General features: G+C 44.5%; 1 protein-coding gene across 1 annotated transcript in view; it reads left to right on the top strand.

Annotated features, from left to right (window-relative positions):
* The first annotated feature begins 3,422 nt into the window (after positions 1–3,422).
* Positions 3,423–20,234, top strand: part of LOC112267184 (kin of IRRE-like protein 3) — a 194,691-nt gene continuing 177,879 nt past the window's right edge. The window contains exon 1 of the mRNA XM_024445376.2: positions 3,423–3,893. Within this exon, the coding sequence (XP_024301144.1) occupies positions 3,851–3,893 (43 nt within the window). The 5' untranslated portion in view covers positions 3,423–3,850. The remainder of the gene's footprint in view (positions 3,894–20,234) is intronic.

Below are 20,234 nucleotides of genomic sequence, written 5' to 3'. Positions count from 1 at the left end.
GTGTTGTGCAGCAGCTTGAGATGAAGGGATGAGAAAGTATGCAGAACTAAGATTTATTGCCATTTCTCCAAGTGAGAAAAACAGTCTGCCTGCTGCCAGCACTATGTTGTTGGTCCTGAAACCTGGCTAACATGGGTATCAATATCTAATCCTAGTGTTAAGGCTTTTGGGTTTTGCTGCAAAACAATGTGTGTGTATTTTTTCACAACATTTGCACGAGTTCTCATTAATTGGGGGGATTCTTCCCAGGCTTGAAAATAGTTATAAAGCTGGATTTCTGGACTATATTATGACATACAAAAACAAAGCAAATTGTTGACAGTATGAACATATTGCATTGGAGAGGAAGAGGGTGAACCTCTGAAACACAGTGGGCGAGTGTGTATCCAAATCCGGCTTTAAACTTCTTCACAACAGTATCTCGGACCTGCCTGGTGTGTTCCTTGTTCTTCATGATGCTCTCTGCGCTTTTAACGGACCTCTGAGACTATCACAGTGCAGGTGCATTTATACGGAGACTTGATTACACACAGGTGGATTGTATTTATCATCATTAGTCATTTAGGTCAACATTGGATCATTCAGAGATCCTCACTGAACTTCTGGAGAGAGTTTGCTGCACTGAAAGTAAAGGGGCTGAATAATTTTGCACGCCCAATTTTTCAGTTTCTGATTTGTTAAAAAAGTTTGAAATATCCAATAAATGTCGTTCCACTTCATGATTGTGTCCCACTTGTTGTTGATTCTTCACAAAAAAATACAGTTTTATATCTTTATGTTTGAAGCCTGAAATGTGGCAAAAGTTTGCAAAGTTCAAGGGGGCCGAATACTTTCGCAAGGCGCTGTATACCTTTGTCAAAGCATGACAGTCTTCTTGGGAATGACCCTACAAGCTTGGCACACCTGTATTTGGGGAGGTTCCCCCATTCTTCTCTGCAGATCCTCTCAAGCTCTGTCAGATGGGTTGGGAAGCATCGCTGCACAGCTATTTTCAAGTTTCTCCAGAGATGTTCGATCGGGTTCAAGTCCGGGCTCTGGCTGGGCCACTCAAGCACATTTAGAAACTTGCCACTCCTTCATTGTCTTGGCTGTGTGCTTAGGTTCATTGTCCTGTTGGACAAAGTCCCTTTGCGCCAGTCTCAGATACTGAGCAGGTTTTCATCAAGGATCTCTCTGTACTTTGCTCCGTTCATCTTTCCCTCGATCCTGACTAGTCTCCCAGTCCCTGCCGTTGAAAAACATCCCCACAGCATGATGCTGCCACGCGCATGCTTCACTGTAGGGATGGTGCCAGGTTTCCTCCAGACGTGACGCTTGGCATTCAGGCCAAAGAGTTCAATCTTGGTTTCATCAGACCAGAGAATATTGAGATATTTATTATATTGTTTCTCATGGTCTGAGAGTCATTTAGGTGCCTTTTGGCAAACTCCAAGAGGGCTGTCATGTGCTTTTTACTGAGGAGTGGCTTCCATCTGGCCACTCTAACATAAAGGCCTGATTGGTGGAGTGCTGCAGAGATCGTTGTCCTTGTAGAATATTCTCCCATCTCCATAGAGGAACTCTGAAGCTCTGTCAGAGTGACCATCGGGTTCTTTGTCACCTCCCTCACCAATGCCCTTCTCCCCCCATTGCTCAGTTTGGCCAGCCGGCCAGCTCTAGGAAGAGTCTTGGTTGTTACATACTTCTTCCATTTAAGAATGATGGAGGCCACTGTATTCTTGGGGACCTTCAATGCTGAAGAAATATTTTGGTACCCTTCCACAGATCTGGCTTCAACATAATCCTGTCTCGGAGCTCTACGGACAATTCCTTCGACCTCATGGCTTGGTTTTTGCTCTGACATTCACTGTCAACTGTGGGACCTTATATAGACAATTGTGTGCCTTTCCAAATCATATTCAATCAACTGAATTTACCACAGGTGGACTCCAATCAAGTTGTAGAAACATCTCAAGGATGATCAATGGAAACAGCATGCACCTGAGCTCAATTTCGAGTCTCATAGCAAAGGGTCTGAATACTTATGTAAATAACATATTTTTGATTTTATTTTCAATACATTTGCAAACATTTCTTACAACCTGTTTTCGCTATCCCATTATGGGGTATTGTGTGTAGATTGATGAGGATTTTTTCCCCCAGAATAACGTAACAAAATGTACCAAAGGTCAAGGGGACCAAATAAGTCATATCAGGATATTGGACATTATGCACTGCACTGAAAGAAGTCTATTTAATGTTAACGTGAAAGCCAACTGGAATGTATAGTTTTACAATATGTTGTATGTACTATATTTCCTGAACTGAAGTTGTGGCATTTCTACAGTAGTGTCCTTCTACTAACAGCCCCGGAAGTGTATCAAGTAAACAAACCAGCAAAAACTACAAAACCGCTGCTGTTAAATTTTGATTCCTGTTTTATGTTTCTTGGAGTAGAAAGAGTGATCTGTCTGAGTTTTTCATTTTGAAATCTGCCCAAATATAAGCATTGATTGTCAGAACTAACACTCAAGGCTCAAAACTACAACAAAGCTTACAATTAACTCTCTCACAGAAGGTGGAAATTCTATATTTGTTCTGTCTTTTCAGACTTTGAGCAGGTTGTGTGCTCAGTCTGTGAACGAATATCTTTCTGCGTAATTTACAGTCCAAAATAATATCCCAGCATCACACATACAGAAACACACAAATTGGCACATACACATACATATCCTCATTCACACATGCACTTCCATATACATTCATTTGTAAGAGGCCAGTTAAAAACAATGTTAACATCACTGAATTATTTATACAAATACAAAGATGGTTTCATTGACCTAATAGCTATAAGTAGCCCTGTAGCGCTTTCCATACACTATTATTTCTAGAAATATGAGAATGGGTGTAGGAAACTGGTTGAGCCAGGCAAGTTAAAAGCTGAAGAAAGAATGCTCCTTTAAATATTTACAAGGTGAAACAGACTTGTTAGCAAGCACTGCATTAGAAGGATGTACAGCATTTACATTAGAGGTCAATCAATGAAGGACTGCAAATATAACTCACTCCTGATAGAAATTGCAGGCTAATGAATATTATAGGACATTGGTCTTGGATTCTAATGTATGTGATTACTTCATCCTCACTGCTCTATATGGCAAACACACTGATTCAAACCCAGTTCTGACACTGTGGAATACTAGTCCCATGTTAGGCAGGAAGCCATGGAGGAGAGCTGTACTTTTGTTTGTGGACGTCTGTGTTGTCCACAGTGCAGCCAAAGCTGGTCCTCTGTTAATTCTCCCGTATAGAGATCCTAGTTCTCAGAGATTAGAGCAAGCTGATTCTCCCAGCCGGACCCGCTGCAGCATAAGCTCCGACACAGGCACTGAAACAGACAGGCAGGCAGCGAGAAAGAGACAGAGGAGAAGGAGAGAGGGAGCTGGAAGGAGGAGCCTTACCAGGAGCTTCTACTGGTAGAGAGAGAGAGAGAAGCGAGTAGAGGCACTCAGAGATTGAGAATGGAACATCAGTGAGACCGAGCCAGCATAAGCGCGAGAGAACGCGAGAAAGCTCACGCTGAAAGAGTCTACACATCAACAGGAGAGAGAAGCAACGCTGACCATCGCCAACTCTGAAGAGTGACATAGAGAGAAGGAGAGAGAGAAGAAGAGGAAAAGAAGAAAAAGAGGAGGAAGACTGGACAGAAGAGTTAAAGCTATATCCCTGACAGCAGGGACATCATTGAGGGACTGTAGCACCCATCCAGAACTGCACAGAAGAGCACTGTTGTGTGTGTTTGTGTGTGTCAACTTCAATTTCACACACTCGCCCACTGTGTTTCAGAGGTTCACCCTCTTCCTCTCCAGCCATGATCACCTGGGTTGTTGTGTTCCTGTGGATCTCCGGACATGGTAAGTCCACTGGCTATTTTCCGCTCTTTTCTTCTCTTTTCCTCTCATCTGACTAGTACCCTTCTGTTATTATCTGTGTTAGTTTGTGACTGCATGTGAATAGGGAGCATTTTCTTTGAAGTAGTTTCTGCTGTGAGCTGTCAGAGCTGATGCAGTCAGATTTGTCTTATTCCCTCAATGATCTGTCACTGTGCTATATGGGGAGGAAACTGCTGGATAATAATGCAATACTTGTGTTTAGAGGTTCTAACAGTTGTAGACAGTGGTGCCCTGTCTCAGGAGTTCATCATGGCTTGTGCCCTGTCAGTCTGGTTAGACACTCCTTTTCAGATTGAATGTAGTCAACAGGCACGCTCCTCTGAGTGTTCACATCCCAGCTCGATGAAGCGTTTGCTCCCCACGACTCACATTGTTTTGAAACTATGACAATCTCATTGCCAGAGCAATTTTTTTCTTTTCCGGAGCTATTTCTACCCCCAACAATCTCTTTGCCAGAAACTTACCGGGGGGTTGGTCAGGACCACAGAGGAAGATAAGTAGTGCTTAGAATAGAGCACTCTGAACAACACTATCCCCTTGACCAAGTCTGCAGCTGATCTCAATCTTAGACAGTGGGATAGAAATGAAGATGGATGGATGGGTTGTTTTCCTTTCTTGCCAGCAGGTGGTTGTCTTTGGAAAACAATGTAACTCTCGCTGTCAGTAACATGTGAGAAGTCTGGGATCGTCACTATGTGATGTCTGGGTGAGATGTGGCTGGACTGAGACCAGACAGAGAGTAGAGGGAGTGTGTTTACTCCTCGTGGTCACTCAGACAGTAGCGGGAGTGTGTTAGCTCCTCCGTGGTCACGCAGAGTAGGGAGAGTGTGTTAGCTCCTCCGTGGTCATGGTAACTGACCCACAATGGGAGCAGGAGCTAATCCCAGAGGGTGTCAGGGTCAGCGGAACTGTCACAGCTTCTTTTCAAAGTTTGACCCCTCACACTGGGTTGGCATCTAAGCAGGGTTCTATCCCTCAGCTCTCTGTGTGTGCGTGTGTGTGTGTGTGGGGGGGGGGGACAGGCAGGGGGAAAAGGAAGTCTTTCTAATTTGTGTCAGATTGAACCAAATTACTATCCTCAAGCTTTTCCCCTTTAAACTAAGAAGCTGATAATTGCCAAACTAAATTCAGCAAAAAAAGAACCGTCCTCTCACTGTCAACTGCATTTATTTTCAGCAATCTTAACATATGTAAATATTTGTATGAGCATAACAAGATTGAACAACTGAGTCATAAACTGAACAAGTTCCACAGACATGTGACTAACAGAAACAGAATAATGTGTCCCTGATCAAAGGGGGGGTCAAAATCAAAGTAACAGTCAGTAACTGGTGTGGCCACCAGCTGCATTAAGTACTACAGTGCATCTCCTCCTCTTGGACTGCACCAGGTTTGCAGTTCTTGCTGTGAGATATTACCACACTTTTCCACCAAGGCACCTGCAATTTCCCGGACATTTCTTGAGGGAATGGCCCTTGCTCTCACCCTCCGATCCAACAGGTCCCAGACATGCTCAATGGGATAGAGTTCCGGGCTCTTTGCTGGCCATGGCAGAACACTGACATTGTCTTGCAGGAAATCACACACAGAACAAGCAGTATGGCTGGTGGCATTGTCATGCTGGAGGGTCATGTCAGGATGAGCCTGCAGGAAGGGTACCACATGAGGGAGGAGGATGTCTTCCCTGTAACGCACAGCGTTGAGATTGCCTGCAATGACAACAAGCTCAGTCCGAGGATGCTGTGACACACCACCCCAGACCATGACGGACCCCCCACCTCCACATCGATCCCGCTCCAGAGTACAGGCCTCGGTGTAACGCTCATTCCTTCGACGATAAACACAAATCCGACCATCACCCCTGGTGAGACAAAACCATGACTCGTCAGTGAAGAGCCATTTTTGCCAGTCCTGTGTGGTCCAGCGACAGTGGGTTTGTGCCCATATGCGATGTTGTTGGTGTTTGGTGAGGACCTTCCTTACAACAGGCCAACAACCCCTCAGTCCAGCCTCTCTCAGCCTATTGCGGACCGTCTGAGCACTGATGGAGGGATTGTGCGTTGCTGGTGTAACTCGAGCAGTTTTTGTTGCCATCCTGTCCCTGTCCCACAGGTGTGATGTTCGGATGTACCGATACTGTGCAGGTGTTGTTACACGTGGTCTGCCACTGCAAGGATGATCAGATGTCTGTCCTGTCTGAATGTAGTGCTTAGGTGTCTCACAGTACGGACATTGCAATTTATTGCCCTGGCCTCATCTGCAGTCCTCATGCCTCTTTGCAACATGCCTAAGGCACATTCACGCAGATGAGCAGGGACACTGGGCATCTTTCTTTTGGTCAGTAGAAATGCCTCTTTAGTGACTTAAGTTTTCATAACTGTGACCTTAATTGCCTACCGTCTGTAAGCTGTTTGTGTCTTAACAACCGTTCCACATGTTCATTCATTGTTTATGGTTCATTGAATGGGAAACAGCATGGGAAACATTGTTTAAACCCTTTACAATGAAGATCTGTGAAGTTATTTGGATTTTTACTAATTATCTTTGAAGGACAGAGTCCTGAAAAAAGGACGTTTCTTTTTTTGCTGAGTTTACCTGATGATGATAGCCTGCCTGCTGAAATACCATATACAGCAATTGAACATTCTAATATCATCGCTGCATAGATCTCGATACATCTACTCTGTGTGCACAGTTATTTTACCAGCATCATCATTTTTCCCTTCATTATAGGGGATATTTTCAGTTTTGGGAAAAACAACTAAAAACCAACCAGCACATATCTCAGGTAATGCAGACCGGTGCGAGATTACTCTGCAATTCAGCTGAGTTTGTTATTACCATAATATAAAATAATATAAGCCCTGGCAGGTAAACAGGAGATAACAACCTGTCTTCTTGCCTTTTACCAGCAACTTTAACTTTACTATAGCTAATTCTAGTTTTACAAATTATTAATCTGTTTATGTCGCCAGCTACTTTCAGCCGATATCTTTTATGAAAAAGGAATAGAGGGAATTGTGTGGCTGAGAGAGAGATCCACTACTGACTGATGACACGGTGTGAGCCAGGAGGATCCTGAAAGAATGTCCCCAAGAAGGCACTCACCGCAGGCAAAACCTGTCCCGAGACCTCGTCTATCTTTCTCTCGCTTTCCCTCTATCCATGGCTCTCATAAGGGGTACCGTGTGATTGAACACCATCTCTGCTTTCATGGAAATGGTGCTGGAATTTCTGAGTACAGAAAGTCCCTGTGGAGGGAGCCAGTTTAAGAATAGAGTCTTGTACTGGATGTGCCTGTCCCTGTGGCAGACTGGAACCAAAAAACCACACAGAGGTATATGGAGTGACTCTCTCTCTCAAACTAGACCCAGATCCCTGGCCTCCTTATTAAAGTCATAAGCAAACTGTCCAGTAGTTGCTTGGATGGTACTTATAGGCAACACGTCTAATCATTCTACTGGCCTCTGGTTTGCACACTGGGGGCAGTGCAGAACATCACTGGACTCCATTCCTCTCTCTCTCCTTCTCCCTCTCCATCTTTTGGCTTCCTTCCTCTTTTCCAGCTCACAGGCACCCTCCTAGACTTCCTAGTGCTAAGTCACCACCCTGCCATGACACTAAGCTGTTTCTTAACCCTGGAAAGAAGGTCTTAGCACCCCACAAGCCTCGATTTAATTTACTGCTGTCTATTAACTGTCTGCCTATTCTGAACCTAAACCCGCTTTTCATGGAACACAAGCTTTGATACCAAATTCCTAATAGCTTCATAATTAAATGTCAACACAATGTCATGTTTGGTTTTTGGGATTTTGGAGTAAATCTCTTTGCTTCTTTGAAAGAGTAAAAACCCTCCATCACATTTCGAAATACCAATCATCCCCAAATGACATTGGTCAATGTTTTCTCCATTTTATTGCATCGTTCTGCATTCCAAATAGTTATTTGCAAGCAATGCATGTTTTAAACCCCTTGTAAATGTATGGATTATGACACATAATAATCAAATTGTAATTAATAGATTTTGCCATTTCAACCACAAGCTAAAACAAATTAATTTACTTTTTTTTTTCTCCCAACACTCTCCTTTAGTCATCATACAGACTTTCTCACACAGCTTCTGCTGTGGTCTATCTTCCTGTTTCTGTTGTCAACATGATGGCTAAGGAGATAGAGGAAGGGCACATAATGTGTCTTCTATCTTAACTCTTCACCCCTCAATGATGACACATGCTGTAGGAACGTAACTCTAGCTGGGCCACGTCTCCACGGAAGATTGATATTGATGTCCTCCATTGGGATGTGACGTTGTGAGCCAACCTTTGTTTCCTTGTTTGTGCTTTGTGTATCATCAAGGCTAGCGATATAAGTCACCTCAGACGCCCCATGACCCCTGCTGATTTTTCTGTCATAATAGATTAAGCCTAATCCAATCCAGGCTGATGTTTCCCAATGGATATTTCTGGTAGTAAACATATGAATAAATAATCAGGAGCTGTGTCTAGAAAGCTTTGGCTCTCAGTCCCAATGGTAAGCAATGGATAGGCCTTCAAAAGGGGTCATTCTATTGAAAGTTATTTACAATAATATTAGATAAGGTTACAGGTTTATGTTGAGTGAATAGACATTGTTTAGTAGATTTTTGCCTTCAGAGTAGCTGGCATTGTTTTTGATGATTGATAATAGGTTATGGCTTTTGTTACAATTCGTTTAGAGTAATTAGATCATTGAGGTACCGTGTAATCAAAGCTATTGCATTTTAATCAGCTGTTGTCTTTGTAATTCATTGTTCTGCATCGTGTATCTTGATGCTTGCATCATGGGCCTTTAGCAGACGCCAAACAAGCATAAGTAAGAGATCATTTCAAAGACATGCAATGTTCTCTATTCTCTTCATATTTTATCTGTCTGCTTAATCCGATTAAATGGATGGAATCTCTTCAAGTCGGATTCCGGTCAGGGAGGAAAGGAAAATCATTCGTTTGGAAACTATTCTTGCAAATCAGACAATGATCATCTTAAGCAGTCAACAAAAATAAAACTGTGTTTACTGGAGTTCATTACAATTCTCCAATGGCATCACTGTTCCCAAGTATACTCCAAAGACCCCCTCCGTACCATTCGGTATTACATACTCCAATATCCCTCCAACCCCCAGCCACGCCTTCTCTCCCTCGCTGAGACTTTTCGCTTGGATCTTGGATCTCACTCATCTTGGATCTCATTCCGAGGGGATGAATTTATCCAGATTGGGGCACTCTCGGCAAAAGGGCATTATCCCGGATTACATGTCTGCTGGGCGAAATGTTAAGTAATTCAACCAGATGCTGTTGTGTTCATGAGGTCACCTGTGGAGTGAGGGTTAGCACCCACCTGCACTCCTCAGTCCCACCCTTTCCCTATTCCCCCTCTTTCTTTGAATACGTGGGGCAGCACCATACGTGGCCTGTCTGTCTCTCATAAGGAGTGTCAGGATACGGGGAGATAGCAGAAGGGGGAAGACGGGCACACTGGGAGGCAGCTGCCTTCTCTGAGCACAGTCGGGAATTTTTGACAGATTAAAGAGGGGATTAATGGTTTCTAAATTGCAGCCTAATGCACAGGAAACAACAGGCAATGTTATTCTGTCTCAGTGGGAGCCGTGCGCAGTGGCTTGGCAAGGGAGATCAACAGAGCCGGGGAAAGGGGGGTCGTATACCGCGCTTCTGTTCCGGCAGCGTCAGCATGGCACAGCTGGTCAAAACCCTGTGCCTACCTCCTTGTTCCTGTGTAGGGGGTAGCTGGGCAGAGAAAAGGTTGGGAAGGGGGTAGTAGAATGGAAGCAATGAGTGTAGATTGCTCATCAGTTAATTAAATTTCTCTTTAGTAAAGAGATCATTTTTTCAGTTATATAGTTTAGGGTGTGTTGTATCGAAAATGTATGCAGATATGATCAGCGTGAGGCTATACACTGCATGTGTAACGGATGTGAAACAGCTAGCTTAGTTAGCGGTGCACGCTAAATAGCGTTTCAATCGGTGATGTCACTTGCTCTGAGACCTTGAAGTAGTAGTTCCCCTTGCTCTGCAAGGGCCACGGCTTTTGTGGAGCGATGGGTAACGATGCTTCGTGGGTGACTGTTGTTGATGTGTGCAGAGGGTCCATGGTTCGCGCCTGGGTATGGGCGAGGGGACGGTCTAATGTTATACTGTTACACATGTTTGGAAACAGAGCATTGTTTCTCTTGATTTATAAATGGCACGTAACAGTTCCATTAGTGCCAAAATAGAGGAGCAAATTCTGTTTTAATTTTATTATGAAATGCAATCCACTTTGGAGAGTTTAATAATGATGATTCTAATGTGTTATGGTTGTCTATTATGTTCTTGAGAACTCCTGACTTTGCCTCAAAATAACAATCCACATGTGTTTTCCCATCTCCGGCTCTTTTTGCTGCCCATTGCTCTTGCAGAGTGGAAAAAAACGTTGATTGATATTGTTATCAGTGCAAATCTGGAATTATTACCTTGGGTAAATCGCATGCCATCCTCTTCACTGCCTACTGCTGCCGATATAATGTTGTGTATCCTGGAAGTGGCTGAAGCATTTGTGAGTAAACCACCAAGTAAATGCATTGACAGGATTGTTACAGGCTGTGTTGGAGGGAGGATGGAAGATGCATTTGGTGTTTTGGCACAGGAGGCACTTGAGGAATTGGGTTTCTGATCTGATAACAGCTTCAAAGTGTTTTGCAGGAAGTTTCTGGGACAGACCAATATTACACCTGGATGAACTCGGCTGTCTCTACCTCCCTCACTCCCTCCTTCCATTTCTCTCTCTCTGTTCTCCCTCTCTCATGCCAATGTTTCTTACCAGAGATGGAAATAGTTTTAAATTGGCCGATGCCAGCTAGCTGTGTGTGCTTGTTCTGTGCATATCGAAATGAATGTGTGTGTATGTGTGTCAGAGTTGCGGGGGTACTGCGTGCAACGCCAATTATGTCAGCAGGCCTTGTGAGGCAATATACACTGAACAAAAATATAAACACAACATGTAAAGTGCTGGTCCCATGTTTTATGCGCTGAAATAAGAGATCCCAGACATTTTCCATACACACAAAAAGCTTATATTTGTGCACACATTTGTTTACATCCCTGTTAGTAAGCATGTCTCCTTTGCCAAGATAATATCAAGAAGCTGATTAAACAGCATCATTTCACAGGTGCACCTTGCGCTGGGGACTATAATAGACCACTCTAAAATGTGCATTTTTGTCACACAACACAATGCCACAGATGTCTCAAGTTTTGATGGCGCTTGCAATTGGCATGCTGACTGCTGGAATGTCCACCAGAGCTGTTAGTGTAACCGATGTGAAATGGCTAGCTAGTTAGCAGGGTGCGCGCTAATAGCATTTCAATCGGTGACATCATTCGCTCTGAGACCTTGAATTAGTTATTCCTCTTGCTCTGCAAGGGCCGCGGCTTTGTGAAGCGATGGGTAACAATCCTTCGATGGTGGCTGTTGTCGATGTGTGCAGAGGGACCCTGGTTCGAGCCCAGGTAGGGGTGAGGAGAGGGACGGAAGCTATACTGTTACATTGATGCTGTTGACCCGGATCACTGGTTGCTGCAGAGAAGGAGGAGGTCAAAAGGGGGGTGAGTGTAACCAATGTGAAATTTCTAGCTTGTTAGTAGGGTGTGTGCTAATAGCGTTTCAATCGGTGATGTAACTCACTCTGAGACCTTTAAGCAGTTGTTCCCCTTGCCGTGGCTTTTGTGGAGCGATGGGCAACGATGCTTCGTGGGAGTCAGCTTTGATGTGTTCAGAGGGTCCCTAGTTCGAGCCCAGGTAGGGGCGAGGAGAGGGACGGAAGCTATACCGTTTCATTGGCATACAATTTAATGTTAATTTCTCAACCATAAGCTACCTCAAACGTCGTTTTAGAGAACTTGACAATACGTCCAACCGGCCTCACAACCACAGACCACGTGTAACCACGCCAGCCCAGAAACTCCACATCCCACTTCTTCACCTGCAACATCGATAGAATCCTGACTGGCTGCATCACTGCCTGGTACGGCAATTGTTCGGCCTCTGACCGCAAGGCACTACAGAGGGTAGTGCGTACGGCCTAGTACATCACTGGGGCTAAGCTGCCTTCCATTCAGGACCTCTACACCAGGCGGTGTCAGAGGAAGGCCCTAAGAATTGGTTTTGAGGGGGAATTGGTTTTGGACCATGTTCATTTGTTGGTGATGTGGACACCAAGGAACTTGAAGCTCTCACCCTGCTCCACTGCAGCCCCATCGATGAGATGGAGCTCTTGGTTGGTGCTTAGACAGAAAAATCCCATTGGCCCACAGATATGCCTCTAATGTTAGGCCTGTCTCTGTGTCATTATGGAGATGTTTACCATCCCACTCCCTCCTGCCTCGTTCTTATATCCTCATCAGTCCTCTCCCTGAGGTACTAAAGAGCAATCTGCCAACACGGATACCTCCATTTCACAATCTGTCCTTCGGAGGGCGCTACTGAGCAGACCACTGCTGCTTGAGTTGTAGCCTCAACTCAGGCAGAATGTTGGGTTGGTTGGGGGCTGATCATCTGAAGTATATATCCAAGTTTGTATCCATCTCAACCTAAACATAAATATTCTCAAGGTCCCATATTGATTGAGAGTCTCTCTGATGTGTCTGATACATAGCAGATTGTATTCACTGAGTCCTCTCCACATGGAACAAACAGGTTTATTTTTACATGCAGCAATAACTGGTTTTCAGATTCAGGATCAGCTGTAAGTAATCCACAGATATCATGTCTCAGTGCAGGGCCTCAGCCCCGCCCTCTCTCTACTTTATATGATTTGTCTCTCATCTTCCTCTGACTCCTTAGTTTATCGTCATGCCAATTCAAATGGGTTTCAGAAATAAGTAAGTGTAAACATTGTGAATGAAACATTGTAAAAGTGTAAACTTTGTAAATGAAACTGTAATTAATTTGAGTTCATCTTTTATTTTTATTTCATGATTTGGGGCTTCACGGGCACTTCTCACACCGCTCCCTTTTTCTTTTAGAGCTGAAGTTCAAGTGCAAATTAATATTGAGGAGATCTTTTTTTAATTGAATAAGGTCCAGGCGATGAAAAATACTAATGCACGATCGGGCGGTTACATTTCTTGCTATCCTTTCAAATCTGTTGGCAGGGGTTTCAATCTGGCAGGCCTCCCTGGTGAATTGACAGTGGTCATTGCTCAATCCCTGGGGGACATCAGTGCAAATCACAGAGGCACACACTGGAGTCATCGCAGTTTGCCACTCTCCCTTGGCCAGCACCCAATGCTAAATTGCAGCGCTTTCTCTGGCCAACAATACCGGGCCAGGAGACTCCCCTTAAACCTGATTTAATCATAATGCATCAAAACTGCCCTGGCTCTTACACTGTGAGAGATCAAACAGACAGTGAAGGAAGAAGACCTGAGCGTCGGTAGGTAGAAGGGCCGTCCATTATTTCCTGTGTAAGGGGAAGTGGAGGGACACAGACGATTCTCCGGCAGTCCAATGATCAACAGACTCCATGTCAGAGATTAGATTAGAGGAATAGAGATCCTTAAAAGCAGAGTGCAGTTTATTGTAGCCTTATCTAAAGTGATAATGTTACCACAGAGTCATGCAATGATGGATGAGTGGATGGTACCCCTTATACATATAACAATGGGCCAGATAGATTGGCATACAGGCAACAACTGTATGGTCAACACTTTTTCTTCTGAAAAAAACAGGAAGGGCTAGCTTTCCAACAGCAGGGAATAGCTCTTCTGAAATGGACCATCAATTGCAAGACCTTTGGTTGGCCTGTGGTGTGATCATCAGAACAGGTGTTGCCTTCGCTCAGAAGGGCACAGCTAGAACCCTGGTATGTTGCTGCAATTTGAGGGCTATCTTAGCTTCGATATGTCCAATTCATTTTAAAAGTCATATAATGGAGATGTTTTTCTCAGATGTGTGTGAGGTGGAAGTACATATTTGTACTATAGTTTGACAAAGCAGTGTGTCTGAGAGGATCACTCTCAGGGAGGGTGTACTGCGCTGTTGATGCTCACAGAAAGCTGCTAGGTAAAAAAAATATAAAAAAATAACAAGAATAACAAGAAAGAGGCATCTTAGGTTTCCCGGTAAGCAGCAAAGTAACGTTTGGAGGTATTTAGGTGAGTCAACTGGGGATTTCTCTCCCTTCTGAAGTCTATGTTATCTAACTGTTGTCTGATTAAGAACATCAGAATACAATACAATACCTCCCAAGGTAAACAATGCTATCTCCTGCTTGGAAGAGGGAGCGAAAAAACTCAAAGGGAAGTGGGGGATTGTTGTCACAAGTTAAACGTATCTGAAGCTTGCAGTCCTAATCCGGGCTAGGGATGTGCATGTGTGTTTTTGTGTGACTGAGCGCAAATGAGATTATTCTCCTCTTTCATTGGATTCTAATTGTATTAAAACACATTGTTTGTGTATCTGACTCATAGCAGCTTGACTCTTGAGGTTTAAAAGGCCTCTCACATTGGGTTTCTGTGATATTGGAGTAGTTTTGGAGCAAGAAAAGAACAACCCCACTGGGCAAAAACTGGTTGAATCAAAGTTTTTTCCATGTAATTTCAACAACAACAAAAAATCTATGTGATGACGTTGAATCAACTTGGAAACTGATTGGACTTGAAAAAAGTCATCAAGGGAATTTTATATTTCTTTCACCCAACTTTTAAGATAATCCCAAAGAGATGGTGAAATGTTTTGTAGATTTCACATTGAATTCAAGCTAATTGACCACACATCCAAATGTAAATCAAAACTAGATGTTGAACTGATGTCTGTGCCCAGTGGAATGGGTTTTGAAATACCCTTGTGTGACTTTTGAATAGTGGTGCAGGATGTTGCATGCCACCAGGTCAATGCTGTGTGACAATAGTACTGCAGGACATAAAAAATGCAAAATGCATCTAAAGTTCATCATGGCAGTGCACTGTGAGATGTTCAGAGGTGTCACCAATCCCCACTCACCTCCTCCGAATGTCCTTAAACTTCTCCAAGTCTTTGTATTCATGGGGACCAGATTGAATTATTAACAGCCTTTCATTAAAAGGCACTTTGCCGGGCTGCAGCCGGAGAAACTCGGGCTAGTTTGACGGACTCATTTGGATTAAGGGAGACACGGCGCTGTGGAGGAGATTTGCGGCGGGAAAAGTTGGATGTCCAGCAGTCCAGAGTCTCTTCCAGATGGGCCTGTTCCACACAGAGTGGGGAGTTAATGGCTTGGAGTCTGCCGTCACTCCTCCTGTGCTGCTGCTCTCTAACTGCCAAATATCATCTTGTATCCCTCTTTTCTCTTCTCAAATGGAAGTCTATTGCCTAGGATCGTTTCAATTCCAAATCCTTTCTGTTATTTGAATGGAACCGTAGGTATTCATAGCGTGCTTATTCATACAGAATTCCCTACTGAAAACATACTTTGTTTGCGTGAGCCAAAGTACCAGAACAACCCTAATGAGGAGTGCCTGTGTGAGCCCTGGCATCGGTGTGGTATGTTATGTAGTTGTTCTCCCAAAAGAGATCATTGCTTCTTCTCTGCTGTGCATCTCTTGATCACCTCCATATTGGGAGAAAAATGTGGAATGAACAACCCAAAAACACAAATGACTTTCAGTGCCTCTTTGAAGGCTGCCAAACAAATGTATTGCATGTTAAAACCAGCAGATGTCTGATACAGAAAGAGAATAACACAGACAAAGATCAGTATCCAGGGGTAGGAGATATCAGAGATCAGTATCCAGGGGTAGGAGAACAGAGATCAGTATCCAGGGGTAGGAGGTCAGAGATCAGTATCCAGGGGTAGGAGGTCAGAGATCAGTATCCAGGGGTAGGAGAACAGAGATCAGTATCCAGGGGTAGGAGAACAGAGATCAGTATCCAGGGGTAGGAGGTCAGAGATCAGTATCCAGGGGTAGGAGAACAGAGATCAGTATCCAGGGGTAGGAGGTCAGAGATCAGTATCCAGGGGTAGGAGGTCAGAGATCAGTATCCAGGGGTAGGAGGTCAGAGATCAGTATCCAGGGGTAGGAGAACAGAGATCAGTATCCAGGGGTAGGAGGTCAGAGATCAGTATCCAGGGGTAGGAGAACAGAGATCAGTATCCAGGGGTAGGAGGTCAGAGATCAGTATCCAGGGGTAGGAGGTCAGAGATCAGTATCCAGGGGTAGGAGGTCAGAGATCAGTATCTAGGGGTAGGAGATCAGAGATCAGTATCCAGGGGTAGTAGATCAGAGATCAGTGTCCAGGGGTAGTAGATCAGATAGTGAAGATTTTGGGGTCTCTTTATTTGCCTGTCCTTTGAGGCCTCCTCAGGAAATGGCATCTACTTCATAGTTTCTCCACACATTTATTCTGACCCCTCTCTTTAAAGCAAGATGAAGAAAGGGAGAAACCAGACCCCATCAAAAGGCTTGAGTCCAATTAGGGTGCAAAACGAACTGACCAGTTACAAAACTGGAAAGGCACCCTGATGCTTTCCACAGTTAATGAGGTGGGATGATGAGTTGGAACATGTAACTGATACTCTGATTTCGTCAGCCACAGCAGGTAACAGGCAAAGGGTATCGGAGACATACAGCCATACATGCACTTGATCTCTCTCTGTATTGTTGTGAAATGAGGAGGGTCTTAAACCAAAGTTTCACATACAGGATTTATTGGGGCACACACACACACACACACAGAGAAAGAGGGAGAGAGTGGGCTGTTGCTTACAGAATCTGTTATCCCTGAATTAATGATGGAGCGGGAGCTGTGGTGGCCCCCATCGAGACATGAACCAGATTTCAACCTGGGCTCCCATGGGTTGAGGGCTGCATGTATCCAACAGGCCACAGTGTCACCGAACTCTATCACTGCGGGGAGGGGTTCTATGTCGTCATTGTAATAGCCCCCCCATCTCTAAAAGTAGAGCAGCTTTCAATGGAAGAGAGTGGGGGGATGGGGGCTGTTTGCCTGACTGAGATGCCGTGCCTCATCAGTTAGACCGACAGCTCTAATCAATTACAGCGACAGACCGCTGTGAACAAACAGCCTAATGGAAATAAAGTGGAAATTATCAGCCCAGGAATGAGAGGAAAGGAGGGCAGAGAGGATGAAAAAGATGAAGGCTCAGACTTGATCATTACAAAGGCAAATTGCCACTTTGAGAAAGGAAAATATGTTTTCATTTCCATCATTATTTATAATGAAAATGGAGAAAGAAAGAAAATCCCTCCGCAGACCAAAAAATGCCCCCCTTCTTGTTATCTAACAGCATCACCACCTCAAATCCCCATCCCTCCATCTTCCCTTCTTCTCCCTCCATCACACACACACACACACACGCACCATGTTTCTCTGAGGAAGCCACGCTCCACTGATACAGCTCGGCTGGAGAAAGCCTGCGAGCATATGTCATTAGAATGCTTAGACATGCGGAAGGGAGCGTTGAGAGATGGAGAGGCAAGGAGAAATGTTACGTCTGGGGAAGAGTTTGTCAGGTGCAATCAGCATGATAACCAGCCACCTAGAGACCCCTGCTAGACAGGCAGGTCAAGGGGGAGCCAAAATAGAACACCCCACCCCTCTCCTCAACTTCTCAGAGAGAGAGAGAGAGATGTTTGTGTGAGGAAGAGGGAGTGGGGTGTGAAGGAGGGTGAAGAGAAGAATGTTTCTTCAAAAGATAGTATGAGATCTAGAGGAGTCAAGAAAAGCGCAAATTGCTCCATCTTCAAAAATATGAACTGACAGGTGTGAGTGTTGTTTCATCTAATTTAATAGGAAAAGGCTTGGGGCGAAGCCGAATGAAGATGTATCAGAGATTTCAGACCAGCTCAGAGTGGAGATAGAGGTCAAATGGCTGAGCTGATGTGAGATGAGAACAAGTCAGGTGAAACCGATTAAAAGAATTTCAAATAACCTCTATTGACCTCAGCCATCATATTTAAAGTTTGAGACCTTCACCGTCTGCTTTCAATCAACATGTGCCCATGCTCTTACAGAGAATAACCAGACTTTTAACGGCAGGGATTGTGAAGTTTGATCAGGTCAGGCAGGTGGAAGACGAAAAAAACAAAGAGGCCAAAAGAGGAAGAAGCAGAAACCGGTTGTTCTTAAAGGGCCAAGGAAAGTGTTAGTGTTGTTCAGTTTCTCAGTAAGTTTTGCAAGGTCTGAAGATGCCACGGGGGCAATGTTGTGTTACCAAATTCAATTGCTGAGGAACTGACCCTGTGGGAAGCATCTCACGGTCCGCTGAAGTTTTCTCCAGTTCACTTTCTTAGCCAGACTGTGCGGCTCTGGTCTAAGGTTAACCAACACTGCTCTCTATCCTGCTGCTTTTATTATGAGTCTGAAAAGGACTGATGTAACAGAGGTCAGGCTCCATAGGACACAGCTGTAATTAATTTGAGTGTCACCTAATAACAAATGGTTGAATAGCTGCGTTCCACAAAAGATTGCTAGTGCACAGTTTGTGCATGCAAGCTGTTTCGTAAGCACGTTAAGTGAAAGCAGGACAGGAACAGACGGAGAAGGATGTCTGCTGTGCACATACATTTGTGTGTGTGTGTGTGTGTTTGATGGAACCGCAAAGGCTTTGTACAAGAGTTGCACTGCGAAAGGTGCCTGAGTGCGTTTGTCACAGGGAGCGTAATGTCGAGGAGAAAAGGGACTGCAGAGAGAGACTTTCCCCAGGCACACAGACTCTGTCAGACTGATTAAGTCAAATGGGCTGAGTGAGAGCTGGGAAATTGAATCAGTGCATGCTGGGGTAGTGTGTCACGAGGAAAAAAATAAAGAAATAAATACAAACATAAAAGTATTAACATGACGGTACATCAGATATGCACTTATACCTGTTCCCAGAGGCCCTGGCGCACCAGTGTTCTCCCATCCCCCTCCTCAGGCAATGTAAAGCAGGTCAAGACATCTTAAAGTTCAGCGAACGCAACATGACAGGACAACTCCGACATATGGCCTGTATGACAGCTAGTGCTGTGGAGAGATGAGTGATGCTGGCCTGTGTCTTGTCGTAGGGGATGCGTATGAAAGCCTGCTGGTGAGATAGGGACTTGTCTACTTTAGCTTCACCTCCCAGGTGAGGGACATGATGAAAAACTGGATGTGAACCACAAAAGAGTTTCACGTAGGAAGTTCAACTCCAAGATGAACTTTTTAAATTTTTCTAAAAGAGAGACAGTTAGCATCACAGCTACCCATCCAGTCCATCATGCTATTGTGGTGTGCGGTATAGGAGTGAAGACCTCTGATGGAACATTGGACTCCACTGCCACTCTCAGCCCCCAGACAGACATGCTCCCGCTCCACCACTTTGTCTTTGTTCTGGGGACCTCATCTGCTAGCAGTGCCCTGGTCTTCCAATTTATTTTTTAAATGACCTTTATTTAACTAGGCAAGTCAGTTAAGAACAAAGTCTTATTTACAATGACGGCCTAGGAACAGTGGGTTAACTGCCTTGTTCAGGGGTAGAACGGCAGATTTTTTACCTTGTCAGCTAGGGGATTTGATCTAGCATACCTTTCTGTTACTGGCCCAATGCTCTAACTACTAGGCGACCTGCCAACCCTAGCTTTCTTTCTATTTATTTCTCTATCTTGCTTTTTCTCTTTCTGTCCATAATTCCTTCCATCTCTTGCTTCCACCATGTCGGAACGCAGAGGAGGATTACACAAGGGGAGCATCATTAAAGCCACAGACAAGCCTCCCAGCTGCGAAGCCAGGATGTAGTAAATGAGAGACCAAACTACGTGCAGATGTGAAATGGCGTCTTGCCTCTGCCTCCCTCCCCGACTGGCCTACCTCCCCCACACTGCAGTATATGGTCAACACTGGATGGTGTCACAAACCCCATAAGCCAAACTTAAATCTATAGCACTGCCAGTGCTAAATGGTAAATGTATCAGCACTCTGTGAATGAAAAGGCCACATTGAATTAAGAGCAATTTGGCTGGAGATTGAGTTCACTTTCAGCGAATTCGTGAGAGGAGGCTGGGGATGCTGTGGATGGACCCCCTGATGGGGTTTCAGGATCTATTGCCAAATTTCCGAAAATCGGAATCAATTCCGTTCCATGGGAGATCCTAGTATAAGACCTCATCAGGTCTTCCAATGCACATGTGCACCTGTGTACATAGTAGGTGCACACACCAAGTGAAATAAGACCAAGGATCATGGTAACAGTCAGGATACTGTCCGGCACCGTCCAAGAGCGGGCGACAGACCAATCTTTTGGCCTGAAGT

This window comes from Oncorhynchus tshawytscha, linkage group LG14, assembly GCF_018296145.1.
Source record: "Oncorhynchus tshawytscha isolate Ot180627B linkage group LG14, Otsh_v2.0, whole genome shotgun sequence".
Taxonomy (NCBI): Eukaryota; Metazoa; Chordata; class Actinopteri; order Salmoniformes; family Salmonidae; genus Oncorhynchus; species Oncorhynchus tshawytscha.
This window is presented reverse-complemented; position numbering and strand designations above follow the sequence as displayed.